Below are 13,782 nucleotides of genomic sequence, written 5' to 3'. Positions count from 1 at the left end.
TTTAGTCTTTCATTTTGGTTTTTGGTTTTGGTTTAGTTTAAGTTATTTTTATGAGTTCATAAGTAGTTTTCGTGTTAGTTTTTCAGATATTAAGAGGAAAGCCTTGATTTAAAGAAGCTGAAAAAGGTAGGATGAAAGAATTTATGACATCAAATATGATTTTCATAAGGCCTTCTTATGCAGTTACTTGTAATCAGAGTACTCCTGCCCAAGCAATCAAATAACACATAATCAGATTACTACTCTCCCTACTCCCCCAGAGGCAGGGGTCAGTGTTTTACATGAATTTATGTAATAAAATAAAATATATGGACACAAACTATGACTTCAATAACTATGTAATTGCCCGTTTTAAATGTTTAGATTTGTTTAAATGTCCTAAATGTCATGTTGTTTTGCTTTCTGTTACAATTCTTTTTGAAAAAAAAAAAATCAGGAACATATTGTCTTGTAAGTCATGCTACATAAATACAAGCACCATAAGAAGAAACGAGTAATTTAACATGAAAGAGAAGAAAAACATGTATTAAAATCTAAACAAAGCGCTTTGTAGGGCGCGGCTCAGTGAATAATGACCACGTGATCCCTCTGACGTCAACTCGAAGTCACATTTCCGGGTTTTTCCTCCGACTGGACGGCAGACAGCAAGTTAACACAGCTTTCTTGAAAGTTTAAATCCTTAATTTTGCCAAAATGAACCGTATATTTGGTAGCGGAAAACCTAAAGGTCCGCCCCCGAACCTTTCGGACTGCATAGGAAACGTAAGTTTAATCTTGAAATAACTTTTTATACGCTGTCAACAAAGTAAACAAAGACGGACCCCTTCTCGGCTTAGTTAGCTAACTGTTAGCTAACTTTTATGAGCAGAAAACAGGTCAACGGTTTGCCACATTTAACAGCCATGATGTCATGAAACGGCTTGTATTTAAGTTGTTATAATACTGATTGCAGAGAGGATATTTTTACTGGTCGTTTCTCCTAACACAATGTATCTATAATATCAGTCAATAATCAAGATATCATAAAAACAACAGTGGGTTGGTCTGTTTAGGTACTGAATAAGCATTATATCATTTTGAGCAGGAATTTAAGTGATTTCTCTGGCATACAACAGAAACTATGTGACCGTCAGTGAAAAGAGACCTCAACCAGTTATACTGGTTCTGTGTCTGGGCAGAGCTATTCTTAGCTAACTAGAGAAGGAAGGAGAAACGGGTTATATGGCCAAATAAGCTAATGCTTATGTGTACCTAAAGAAATCGGTTAGTTAGATTGTATGTATTGATATAAAGATCAACTATTAAATTACCCTGCATTTATTGATCAAGAAACTGATGTCATGTTCTCTGTTTTTACTTGAAGGTTGATTCTCGGACAGAGTCTATTGACAAGAAGGTTGCCAGACTAGATGCTGAACTTGTGAAATACAAGGATCAGATGAAGAAGATGAGAGATGGGCCCTCAAAGGTGAGATTAATTGCCCAATGCTTATGGATAACGAAGAAGGGATTGAAATCAGCCCTTGACATCCTTGGATCTACCTGCCAAACATTCACAATCATTAGATAGAATACCTTTTCCAACACCTAAACTAGTAAGAAACTTAAATGTATAAACCTCAAAACATTGTTTTTTTTTTAACAAAAGTTTTCCTCATTAAATTACACTCTAAAATCGGCAACATTTCTGGTTGGCACCAAAAAGTCTAATGTCTTTTTCCCTTCTCATCATTGTTAAGTATACTCACTCATTTCCTTCATTTACTAGAACATGGTGAAGCAAAAGGCTATGAGAGTGCTGAAACAGAAGAGAATGTAAGTCATTCTATTTCCTAGAGTCAAACTTTTCATATCATCACGGGTCAATCTAGTAATATAAGCTCAAACTTAAATTCTTCTTCTTGTCCTCCAGGTATGAAGGCCAAAGAGATAACCTCATGCAGCAGTCGTTCAACATGGAACAAGCAAACTACACAATCCAGTCCCTTAAAGACACGAAGACCACCGTAAGAGACTGCCTCCAGATGTGATTCTTTTTCACACCAGAAGGACATTAGCTTAAGAAAATGTGGCTTTCTGCTAATGTTTTTTTCTCTCTTTAGGTTGATGCAATGAAAACCGGCCTTAAAGACATGAAGAAGGCGTACAAGAACGTGAAAATTGATAAGATTGAGGTACTTTCTTTTTTTACTACAGCTTTACTTCAATAGGAGGGCCTGATATGCATCAGCAGATACAAGGAAGGTTCAGATGCTCCCCTTCTAAAATGTACACTTTAAAGTTATTATTGTGGACTGTGTTGGAGAATAAGGTCATGCAGAAGGTACCAGACATTGTTAGATAAAATATAATTGGCATTTAAATTCCCATAGTAAAGGATTTGTTTTTGACCTTATTAAGCTTTTACAAGAGAAGTCTGTGCGCGTCTCGTCTTGCAGAGCATTTACACGAAATGCAAAAATTTAAACTCTATTTTCTTTTAATTCAGGGCCTACAAGACCAGCTGGAGGACATGATGGAGGATGCCAATGACATCCAGGAGGCGCTGGGCAGAAGCTATGGCACTCCTGAAATTGATGACGATGACTTGGAAGCGGGTCAGTAGAATACTTCTATTCCAGCATTTGTAGGGGACCTCGTTTGATTTATGAAACGAGCCCCTCTACGTCTGTGTTTTCTCCTATCCTTACTGTTTATTCCATATAATAATTGTTAAATATATAAGGTAGATAATTGCTGATCTCTGAAATGATAGAAAAAAATCCTTGCCATGTGAGTGTCCCATCCAAGCAGTTTGAGATTTCGCTCTTCTGATGGATTTAAGGCAGCTCTTCTCGTCAATCCGTCTTAATGCTGGGTTGCCAGAAGGGCGTCCTAAATTTGCACTAAAATGCTGTAAAAGCTTTCTTTTAAAATTGCCAGTGCAGCCTTCATAATTTTCATTATTATTATGGGAAAGAGGAGGTAAAAACGCAACCAACAAATCTGAGATGGCCATTTGCAAGGGACTGATGTTATAGCAGGTTGTCTGTGGAGTAATTTGCAGTGGAAATTTTCATTTACAAATGCTGGACATGGTTTAGCTCAGCTGGTAGAGCAGGCGCCCCATACACAGAGGCTACAGTCCTCAATGCGCTGATCGCAGGCTCTACTCCCCGTCTGCTGATCAGTTGGTGCGTGCCATCCCCATACTCCCCGTCTCTCTTCAGCTGTCCTTTATAATGAAGGCAAAACAACAACAACAAATACTTGACATGACAGATTTGCGCACAATTACTATAGATTTCCAGGTAATATTAGTACCGCGCGAATACGACGTCTGTCATTTTGTTTCTTGTGTGTTTCCCTTATTAGATGAATAATGAAGTGCTTTGACAGACCGAACATTTACATCCTTTCAATTTCCATCAATGATACATACATGTATATGTTGCCATGGAGACCCTAATGACACTTAAGTGACATGGCCTATGTCGGTGGTTATCTTAACTGTGAATGTGTCCACAGAGCTGGATGCACTGGGAGACGAGCTCCTGATGGATGACGACAGCTCCTACCTGGATGACGCTTCTACAGCTCCTTCCATCCCGGAGGGTCTGCCCGGCGACAAATCAACCAGCAGGGTGATTCTTTCAAGATATTTCTTTTTACTCTATATAAAAAAAATTTGTATGCTTTTACTAATGGGCTTTGTTCCTTGTCGTGTTTCAGGATGGAGTCCTGGTGGACGAGTTCGGCCTTCCTCAGATTACTGCTTCATAAAGCAGCAGTCAGAACACTCATGTTGGTTTCACATGTATCATAGCCTTTTTCTATTTATCCAACTGACACTCCAAGCCTTCAAGTGCAGCATTTGTACCAAAGCTTTTTCTTTCATAGGAATGATGAAAACTAGAAATGATAATCAGGCTTTTGTAATTAAAGGGTGTGATTTATATTCTTTGAGTGAGTTCATGTCGAATGTATCCAAGGTGATAGTTGGAATCAGGATTTTCTTAACTTTGTACAGTTTCTGCAGCCGCCGCGTTGCCAAGAACAAAATAAATTATATTTTTCAAACCAGACGTCTTGCCTTGAATTAAGTCATTCAAAAGTCATTGTTCATATAAAAGTAACTTTATTATCAAGTTAAACAGGTCAGAGTGCATAAGCAATAACTTCATTTGGTAATGCCTGTTTCTAGAAAAAATAAATAAAGACTCTGCAAGTAAGAAGCTTCTTCACAAAAGTAAAGACGGCACTCATCATCACCAGCTCAGCCTGTAAGTGTGAGGGAAGATTTTCTGATGCAGATACTCCACCACACTGGTCTTGTCTCGCAGTGTTTCAAATTCATAGTAAGGCACCTGAAAAATTAAGGGGGGGGAATTCTGATTAGTAATGTAATAAAAACAAAACATCACATTAACAGGGAGCAGAAGGTCGTGCTATGAGAATAACTGGTGCTCTCGAAAGCAGTGATTCCTAAAGTGGAGGCTGCAGTCCACAGATGGGACAGTTTCGTTCTATTTGGTGACACCTTGTGGCCATAAAAGGCAATTGCGGGTGCATACATCTCATATAAGCAGATGTCCTCGCTGACGGTCGCTTTCCTTTTCAGACTGTTTGCTTCATCTGAGCGTCGAATTTGTTTCTTTTTCTTTGGATTTTCACTTATTTTTGAAGTTGTATCTGTAGTCATCGATCTTTTCTTTGTTTGTTCAGCCATAGTAGATTACTGTTTACTCGCAACACTTGGAGAGACCGGAAAAGCAGCCGCTTAGCTCCGCCTACCCTCTCTGACAGACCGACCACTGCTGGGTGATGGAAAACACGTCACTAACTGGGCGCCACCGGTGATGTTTTCACAATAGTTGCACCAGACACCCAGTCTGTAAAACTGCAAAGGCTTTCATCAGTGGGCCATAGGCTCAATCACTATCGTGTTACCTCATTCAGCGATAGATAGAGACTCAGACTTTTATTTACATGAAAATCTTTGAGATTATCACATTAAAGCTCCTGTGAGGAGTTTTTCACTGGTTATGAAACAGACTGAAATAAATAGTGACGCATCTATATGACCTACAACATATATTTATATATATTATAGACATTTATTTAAATGAAAATCTTGTCAAGGTACTGCAAGTGGGCCACGAGAGGTCGTTTATACACAAAAATGTGTGTTTTACTGTTTTAAAATACACGATTTGCACTAATATTGTTGCTTTGTACCTTTTATGTGGATAAATTATCGTGCATTACATTACCAACCTAATTAATTAACCTAATGTATGCAGATGATTTGGTAATTTTCTGCCCATATAGTGCTGGCCTACAACAGCTATTGAATGTCTGCTCACAATATGGTCTCGACTTTGACATCAAATATAATGCAATTAAGAGTAAGATTATGATCGTTAGAAGCAAAGGTGATAGAAAACTAGTTTTTCCTGAATTCTTTTTATCTGGCATTGCTCTTCATGAATGTAATGAGATCATATATCTCGGCCATCATATTGTAAATGATCTGTCGGACAATAGAGATATTAACAGACAGTGTCGCAAGTTATACGTGCAAGCCAATATGCTCGCACGGAAGTTTAACATGTGCACTGTTAATGTTAAGACAGCTGTATTTAAAGCATTTTGTACCATGTATACTGCCCACTTGGGGCGTGTTTATAGCAAAAGCAACATGCAGAGACTCAACGTGGCCTATAATGATGGCATGAGAATGCTTTTAAAAGTGCTAGTGAAATGATGGTAAATGTTGGGGTGCCGAACTGCTCAAGTCTGTACGTACACACAGCTACCTAATGTATGAACCTTTGTGTCATAATCGAGTTGATGCCTCACTTATGTATTGCTGTATGTATTGTCTGTTATGTTTTATATATATATATATTTTTTGTGCTATGGACCTCACGCTGTGTCCTTAATAAAGTCTTATCATTACAACTACACTACAGTAGGCCCACTTTCACATAGAACCTTACTACATATGAAATAGGAATATGAATTGAAATCCTTCGTTTTGTCCCCGAGCGTTGATCCGAGTTGTGTGATGAGTAGTTTGGTGAGGCCCCGTTTTTTTTTTTGCAATTTCATGTTGGGAATCGGCATCCTTACGTTTGGGAATGGCTGCTCTAAAGCATAAAAGTAAAAGGTGAGGGTCTAACCTGGACAACTTCATATCCCAGAAGCCTCAGGTGTCGTTGCTTGATGGCCTCTTTTCCAAGTAGCTGCCTCTTGCTTGTGGTGAACCTTTTTTGTCCATCGATACAAAGAGCGATCCTGCAAACATGAAAACACACAGAGTTAGAATCTCATGTCAAACCATTACGAGCTTCAGCTGGATCCAATGATGCAAGTCAAATCCATTTACCTCTTGTGCACATCCTCATTTTGACTGGCAGGCAGCACATATCCCTCCTCATTCAGTTTTATCTCCACATCTACAAAGACAAATCTTACTGTTAAGCCCTTTGTGAGTAGGAAACACTGAGGAGATAAACAGATCTTGTGTTGATGTTACCGAGTGTGTAGCAGTACGGCGTCAGAACTTTAGACCCAAAGTATGCACGAGCCCCGAGAAGATCAACCAGTCCCATTTTCACGGTGTTGTACAGATGAATATCGATCGGTGTCTCCAGAGAGCGTCCGGGCATGAGGAAAGACTTGATGCGGTATTTGGGGTGGAGTTTGGGACCCTGAGGAGACAGAAGGTGTGGAAGAACACAAATACATTGACACTACATTAAAGCAAAACAATACAGGAGTATGCTTTCAGTGAGAGGTTGTGTATTCAGAATATACTTTACCTCATAGAAAGGACACTCCAACTTCAGCGTCAAGTAGAGCTGTGTCAGCTGTGCCAGGACAATGCGGTCCATTCCTGTGCCTTGATCTGGAATAAAACAAAAGCTTTTTTTTTTTATACTTTAATCATAAAAGACATGCAGCGACATCAACATCAAACAATTAATTTGCTTGTGAATCCTTCATGGAAAGGTACATACTGCAGGATAATTACCTTGCAGTTGCTGGAGGAAGTAGCTGCTGAAAACTTTGGCGACAAAGTTGACAGGAAACCTCTCCACCAGGGTGCAGGAGTGCAGCAGGTTGAGCAGCGTTCGAGGCTGGAAGTGTGAAAAACGCGAGTGCAGGATTTTCTCCACTTTCCTAAATATGTCCCCGGCGTTGGGCGGAAGGTAGCCGAGCTTCCCGAGAGCCATGATCTGCCTCGCCACCTGGCTGGTGCTGTAGTCATCGGCCCGGTACACGAAACTCTCCGCTATAGCGTCAAACACAGTGGGGGAGAGGATGTTCCTCCGGCCGAAGAACTGACACACTTTTGTAACTGTCTCTGGGTGGGAGGTGAAGACTACTGTGGGCACATGCCTCTCCATCGCCTCCACAAAGTAATGATCGCTGTGACCAAAGTGCATGAGGGCGCCGAGAACGACGGTTAGCTCCTCATCAGTGAAGTGAGGTACATGCCGCACAGCCTGCTTACACAGACTGATCACAAGCGGCATGGCCTGCATCTGATTCAGGGTCACGAGAGCACTGAGCAGCCCGCTGACGGCAGTAGGATCCATGCAGGAGGTGACCGTCACAGCACGGGTGTGCATGGCGTTTAGCATGTGTCTGTATTGTCCATCTTCAGCCACTCCCCCTTGCAGAAGTCTGTAAACAGCGATAAGATCTGCCAGGCTCCACTGGGCAGGCTTTTCCTTCTGGATTTGCTCCATCACCTGCTCCAGCATCACACAGCCAGGACCCTCCATAGCCTGCATTGCCTGACCCAGGGTACACAGCTGCCCTACGCTCATCTCCCCTCTGTCTAACCTCTCCTGGCTCTCAGACACCAGCCGCACCATTAACGTGCTCCAAGGATCCAGGAAGAGGCGTGTGCAAGCCTGGAGAGCTGACACCACCCCAGCATCTGTCAGGCGCCTAGAGTCCTCCTCCAGCTGGAAGCACAGAGCTCTGATGGTGTCGTTCTCCAGCACTGTAGGATCCTTCAGGGAGTTCCCTGCCTGCTCCAGGTCGGCCACACGGTGCAGTGCTGCTGCAGCCATGGTGTCAGACATGATCTCCACAGAGCGCAGCAGCGAGAACACCTGTCGGGATGAGGAGCAGGTCCCTAAACGCTGCTGGAAAGACTCTTCCTCTACAGCTGTGGGTCTGTGCAGCTGGGTCAGGCAGAATCGAGGCCACGAGTTTCTGTGGAGTCCTACAGAGCTGCTGGCCACGAAGGACGGTTCCCTGATGATGGTGGTCAGGGTCCTTCTCCCGCGGTCCGGCTGGAGCTTCTTGCAGCCCTGTGTCTGGATGCAGCTGCCTGCTGAGGTATACAGGCAGGCTACACATAAGGGCTGACCTACCCTTCCGGTACTCAGGAGCCTGGAGGGGCAGACGGGTCCCACATGAGGGTAACGTTGTATCCCGAAGTGACCGAGCACCGGAAATCTCTTGATCAGTTTCAGAGCCATGACCCTGCTCCAGGACTCCCAGACCCAGCTGGAAGAATAAAAAGGAAAAACTATCAGACAGTGAAACGGTGTTTAAGGGTTTTCTTTAAGCCAACACAAACATTCAAAAGATGTCATCGAACCTGAATGCAAAACTACAAACAGTGAGAGCGTTTAGCCCCTCCTCACTGTTTTGTTAACTAACCAACCTTGAGGTTAGCTAACGGTAGCCACTTAGCTGCTAGCTTAACTTAGCTATCCTACAACAGTCTTGCTGCTCTGATAAACGTGTATAATGGTTGACACTTAAGGTCACAGTAATAAATCGATAATAATTGACAAGATGAAAGTGGTAAAGTTCTTACCAGGACTTTCCGACAACGGAATATGGTCACAGTTCGGCGGCTGACAGGGGAGATTCCGTCCTAACGTGGTCCTGTAAGGATCGTGAGGCATTCGATGGACCTCGGACGTCGTTGATTCCATGTCTGAACTACGATTTCTCATCTTAAGTTTTGATTACATTTTCTGATCGGAATTTAAATATACAAGATGATAGAACTAATTCTGGAAATGCCAACAGTGATCCTTCGATATGGGAAGAAGAACGTGTTAAAATAAATCAACAGGAGTCTAATTAACTTTGAATGTATAACACATAATTTTAAATACTTTTATCGTTGCCTAAACGGCACCAATTATCTTTGCACCTCTGATTTGAGATCCCAGAAAAATTGGCATTTCACAGACAATTTCATATGAACATCCCGTCCCCTCAAGTAATTTCAATAATCACTTAAATTTTGAGTCTTTAGTGTTTGTTTTTTCCGATTAAATTTGAAGGCGGCATTAGCTGTTTGAATATTCCATTCAGACACTAGAGTGCGATATAACCCAGGTAGGTTTTCTTCAATTCATATGGCCAGGTAGAAGGTTTGTTTAAAATTTTAAATATTTGTACATCTTAATAAATGTTATACCATTATACTCTTATCAGCATTAACTGTAAAGACTTCAACTTTCTATCAGTATTAACATTTATCTGCATGGTCAACCGCAATTTGACCATCCTGTAATTTAAAGAGTTTGCCTAGCTACCGTTAACTCATTCACTAGACGTAAGGCGCCTTTGAAATATAAGACGTTCTCTTTAACAGTGCTAGCGAAATTACTTAGATCCTTTACTTATACTTGAATACAAGTATAACCATGGTCAATTAGACTTTAGAGGCTGTTAGTTATCTTACAGGTTAAATTACCTTTATTATTCTTTTAAGTACATAATAAAGTCACCTAATCTGGTGCATTGTATTAATTCTAACATAACTCGGTCTACTCATGATCATAAGCGCATGTGGGGCATTGTACCACCACCAAAAAACTCTTAAACAAGTATATTTTCGATATAAAATAAAGTAACTATAGCAGTTAATTCATGTAGTAAAGTAAAAACTACAGTACTCTGCTCTGAAATGCAGGAGCTAAAGTATAAAGGAGGATAAATAGAATATATTTAAGTAAAAGTATCTTAAAATTGCACTGAAGTAAGTATTCTTAGGTGACTTTCCACCACTGTTCATTCATAAAGAATATATTTTAGAGCAGCTTAAGTTATTGGCTCATGAACTGCTGCTAAATCAGTAGGAAGAATTGGATTAACTTTACAATGCTTGTCTGACAGCTCAGTGTCCTCTCGTCTGTTAGATAAGTCCTCCATTACATAAAACCACACCCTTTTTCTTCACAGGAATGTATCCCCATTACTTTAATAATGGTATTTGGGTAGTTCCTCTTTGTTGTGTTCATGTTAACCATGTTTTTTGCCCCTTTCACTGAAAGAATTCAGCTTGTGCTAGTCGGCACACGCTTAATGAGTTAAGTGGGGAGGCAGTATGGACTTGTCAGGACTTGGTGAGCACTTTAGATATGCCTCAGACAAAAAAAGACAGATAATGCACTGCTTAGTTCAGTTGTCATTTATGGAAAGGGAAAAAGTCAGCAAAATACAACTTGATAGAGGGCTTTATTTAAAAAGTTTATATTATAAAATGTAAAAATTCAGCTAAACCCGATCACATGAATTGCAAAGACTTATCCCTTAGAGCTTCCAAGGTGCTGCCACTTCACATCTTTACATGACAGAAAAAAAAACACTTCACAACCTATTAGAATTTTTTCTCCTCATTAGAGATGTGTACATTTGGCAATACTGGAAGGTCCTAACAAACAGGAGTGGATAGTTATTGCTTTGGTTTGTTTAAAATGGGGTTTATACTGGAGAGTTGAGACATGCAGCACGGTGATCTAGCTGACGTTGGAGACAGAGGGTGGAGAGGAGTATGCTGGTATGGCTCTTTAATCGTCTTTGTCCTTGGCACCGTGCTTTAGGATGCGTGTGAACTCCACGTAGTTGAAGTTGCTCTTCTTGTCGATGGGGGCCTCCCTGAAGAGCTCGTCCACCTCCTCGTCTGTAAACCGGTCGCCCATTGTTGTGAGCAGCTCTCTGAGGTAATCTTCCTGGATGAAACCTGAGGGGGGAAAACAGTTCAGATCAGATAAGGCTAAAGACGGCCTGAAACAACATCAGAATTATCTCAAGAATTCCTACTGTCCTGGAAAAACCATTAGTGAACGAACCTTATAAGGCAAGGCCACTTTATCGACTTTATAAAACATCTTTACTAAAGCACAGCTGCTATTCAAAGTTCGGAAGTGGTGAAGAAAAGCAGAAACAGCTGAGTAAATTAAATCTAAAACTAATAAAATTAATTATTACAAGAAACGTCTTTAAAAAAAGGGATGTCATCTTTGTATCAGCAGAAGCCTCACAGTTGAGACTATTTTGAGTCTATCAACAGGAAGGAGTTTTCAGCTGCAACAATTTACCTGTCCCCTCCTCATCGAAGCAAGCGAATGCGTTTCTGATCACATCCTCAGGATCTGTGCCATTGAGCTTCTCCCCAAACATGGTGAGGAACATGGTGAAGTTAATGGGTCCAGGAGCTTCCATCATCATGGCCTCCAGGTACTCATCAGTTGGGTTTTTCCCTTTATAAAAGACAGGTATGATGTACTTAAAATAGGTTGGTAGGGTTTTGAGTAGGTGTGACACCAACAACTCATTAACATATAAATATGTTTGCTTGTAAAACTAGTTTTCAAACAATGTAGGTGCACACCCAACAGTGCGGAACTGCTTACAGCTACTTTCTGATGTTAGTTCAGCTTATCTGGAAGTCAAAACCGAGACTGTCCAACTCACCCAGTGAGGCCAGCATGTCGTGAAGATCCTCTTTGTCTACAAACCCATCACGGTTCTGGTCGATCATGTTGAAAGCCTCCTTGAACTCCTGAATCTGAGACTGGTCAAACATGGCGAAGACATTGGAAGTGGCGCGCTGAGGGCGCTTCTTCGTGGTCTTTCCCTTAGCCCTTTTGCTCGACATTTTGACTGATTTTTACCTGTTGGAAACATTTTTAAATGTAAACAACATCTTAAAACAGTTAGGGGGGAGTTGGTAAAAATACAAGTACAAAAGTACATAACGTGAATCTGATAAGAGGGGAAAAGAATGATATAGGAGACACTCTGATCAAAGGTAGAGCAGATCATGGGGCTACTCAAAATAAGATTTCGTCATCTGTACCCACAACTCAGTGGTGGGATATTTTAATACTCTGGCAGTGATTCCCCAGAGCGGTGTCCCTCATTGAGCTATAAATGGAAATGTTCCTCATCTTTCTAGGTTGATCAGCTCACTGGCTTCACTAAGGGTAGGAAAGTTACTGATGTGAGGACAGATGCCCTTATGAGGCAATGTCTTAAATGGAGACGAATACTCTCCTACACAGCCTTACCTTGATGGATTATTAGGTTCTTGCAACTGTGTTTTCACAGGCAGCAAGTTCAGACTACAGCCTGGCCTTGTGTTAAAAGACATCTACTGACTGTATTTATATTTGTTTCTAAATCTTTAAGCACATTTGCACCGTCCTGTTTTGCACTACCTCCATACAGCCACTACTCAGTGTTGCAGTGTTTAGTTGTAATTTTAATAGCCTTTACTTTTTATTTTAGCTCAATTTTATTTTGTCTCTAATCTTATTATTTTCTTACGGGTGTAAGGGAGAGTGGGGGGGTTGGGCTGACAGATGTGTGATGTTAAATGTCTTGTAAGCTACTGGATGCCTAAATTTCCCTCGGGATCAATAAAGTATCTATCGTGGAGACATGGCTAGATATTATATTTGACACTGGTAATTATACAGGCCCGTTCAAGTAGGACAACTGTTTGCGTTCCGAGTTAGGGCCGCAGCTAACAACTGTTTTAATTGTAAAATGAACTATTGATTAATCACCACGAGTCCCCAAATCAGCAGCTGCTTTTTAGCTTTGAAGACTAAAAACATGCAATTTACAATAAAAGGGAATATCGGCGAATGTTTGAAGCTGAGACACAATTATCACGGTTGATAGAAATTAATTTGTTGTCGAGTAACTGTTCATCTACTTCTTGTGCCATCTATAATGATAAGCTACATTTCTGGGATACTTGCTATTAAAATGGCGTTATAATAGTTCTGTGTTTACTATTTCGAGTAAAAAAAACAAACTCAAAAACTAAATGTCTATATAATTTAAAAGCACATATTATCAGTTTTAATGTACATCCAAAACTCTAGAAGCGTTCACAAGGAAAAAACACAAACAAACATGGTCGTTTAATTTGCATGTAGTCGTGTTGCACATTTAGTAAACTGTTCAAACATAAAAGCTAGCTTCTAGCAAAGCAAACTTTCCTCGTTTGGTAATGTTTTATAATTTAGTGCATTTTTAACTACGTGCTCGGTCTTAAGGGTTTGCGGCCTAGTTTCAGCCACATTAAGTAATTGATGTGCATAAAGCAGCTTGACATTCGCCCCCTACTAGCAATCGACAGCAGCGAAAAGTTAGCCAGGTAAATTTACAATTTAAAAAGTTTACCTATAACTTTAAAATGCCTGCTTCGTATCAAACGGTTTGGTATCACTACGTTAGCTTTCGAGTTAGCAGCGCAGCTAACATTTAGCCGTGTTTTCAAAGCAATCAACCGAACTCTCCAAACGGCACTGTAATCTGCTGTTCAGGTATACGCATTTAATATGACCTACAGCTGCGTGGTATCTTATTAGAAAACTGTTAATAATATAGCTGACTTCGGTAGAATGAAATACACGATTAAAACATAGTCTTACCTGACGCCAACCAGATACTTGTAGGATAGCCCGTGCTGCTCTTTTTCTCAACCACCGCCCTTCACTTCCTGATGTTGAGTTCAGT

The 13,782-nt window shown here is 40.7% G+C and overlaps 3 protein-coding genes across 3 annotated transcripts; 1 reads left to right on the top strand and 2 right to left on the bottom strand.

Moving 5' to 3' along the window:
* The first annotated feature begins 619 nt into the window (after nt 1–619).
* Nucleotides 620–4,064, top strand: chmp5b (charged multivesicular body protein 5b). The gene is made up of 8 exons (XM_069667707.1): nt 620–762; nt 1,364–1,468; nt 1,769–1,815; nt 1,913–2,006; nt 2,103–2,174; nt 2,489–2,597; nt 3,508–3,623; nt 3,712–4,064. The coding sequence occupies exons 1-8, from the start codon at nt 694–696 to the stop codon at nt 3,760–3,762; spliced, it is 663 nt and encodes a 220-aa protein (XP_069523808.1). The 5' UTR covers nt 620–693; the 3' UTR covers nt 3,763–4,064.
* A 75-nt stretch (nt 4,065–4,139) lies between these two features.
* On the bottom strand, nt 4,140–8,905 carry fastkd3 (FAST kinase domains 3). Its single transcript, XM_069667708.1, has 7 exons — nt 8,828–8,905; nt 7,019–8,511; nt 6,807–6,892; nt 6,521–6,695; nt 6,371–6,440; nt 6,165–6,279; nt 4,140–4,346 (listed from the first exon to the last, which is right to left on the bottom strand). The coding sequence occupies exons 2-7, from the start codon at nt 8,481–8,483 to the stop codon at nt 4,248–4,250; spliced, it is 2,010 nt and encodes a 669-aa protein (XP_069523809.1). The 5' UTR covers nt 8,484–8,511; nt 8,828–8,905; the 3' UTR covers nt 4,140–4,247.
* A 1,563-nt stretch (nt 8,906–10,468) lies between these two features.
* myl12.1 (myosin, light chain 12, genome duplicate 1) lies at nt 10,469–13,782 on the bottom strand. Its single transcript, XM_069667020.1, has 4 exons — nt 13,698–13,782; nt 11,725–11,924; nt 11,349–11,510; nt 10,469–10,990 (listed from the first exon to the last, which is right to left on the bottom strand). The coding sequence occupies exons 2-4, from the start codon at nt 11,906–11,908 to the stop codon at nt 10,818–10,820; spliced, it is 519 nt and encodes a 172-aa protein (XP_069523121.1). The 5' UTR covers nt 11,909–11,924; nt 13,698–13,782; the 3' UTR covers nt 10,469–10,817.

This window comes from Semicossyphus pulcher, unplaced genomic scaffold (genome assembly GCF_022749685.1).
Source record: "Semicossyphus pulcher isolate SPU_LCO1_2020_fin unplaced genomic scaffold, fSemPul1.0.p SCAF_18, whole genome shotgun sequence".
Classification (NCBI taxonomy): Eukaryota; Metazoa; Chordata; class Actinopteri; order Labriformes; family Labridae; genus Semicossyphus; species Semicossyphus pulcher.
The sequence above is the reverse complement of the archived record's forward strand: the minus strand, read 5'-3'. Positions and strand labels throughout refer to the sequence as shown.

Coding starts and splice junctions, on each gene's coding strand:
- chmp5b (XM_069667707.1), top strand. CDS start 694: ATGAACCGTATATTTGGTAGCGGAAAACCTAAAGGTCCGCCCCCGAAC. Junction 2,598..3,507: donor TGACGATGACTTGGAAGCGG/GTCAGTAGAATA, acceptor ATGTGTCCACAG/AGCTGGATGCACTGGGAGAC. Junction 3,624..3,711: donor GCGACAAATCAACCAGCAGG/GTGATTCTTTCA, acceptor GTCGTGTTTCAG/GATGGAGTCCTGGTGGACGA.
- fastkd3 (XM_069667708.1), bottom strand. CDS start 8,483: ATGGCTCTGAAACTGATCAAGAGATTTCCGGTGCTCGGTCACTTCGGG. Junction 6,893..7,018: donor CTTCCTCCAGCAACTGCAAG/GTAATTATCCTG, acceptor GTTTTATTCCAG/ATCAAGGCACAGGAATGGAC. Junction 6,441..6,520: donor GCCGTACTGCTACACACTCG/GTAACATCAACA, acceptor TTGTCTTTGTAG/ATGTGGAGATAAAACTGAAT.
- myl12.1 (XM_069667020.1), bottom strand. CDS start 11,908: ATGTCGAGCAAAAGGGCTAAGGGAAAGACCACGAAGAAGCGCCCTCAG. Junction 11,511..11,724: donor CGACATGCTGGCCTCACTGG/GTGAGTTGGACA, acceptor TCTTTTATAAAG/GGAAAAACCCAACTGATGAG. Junction 10,991..11,348: donor CTTCGATGAGGAGGGGACAG/GTAAATTGTTGC, acceptor TTCCCCCCTCAG/GTTTCATCCAGGAAGATTAC.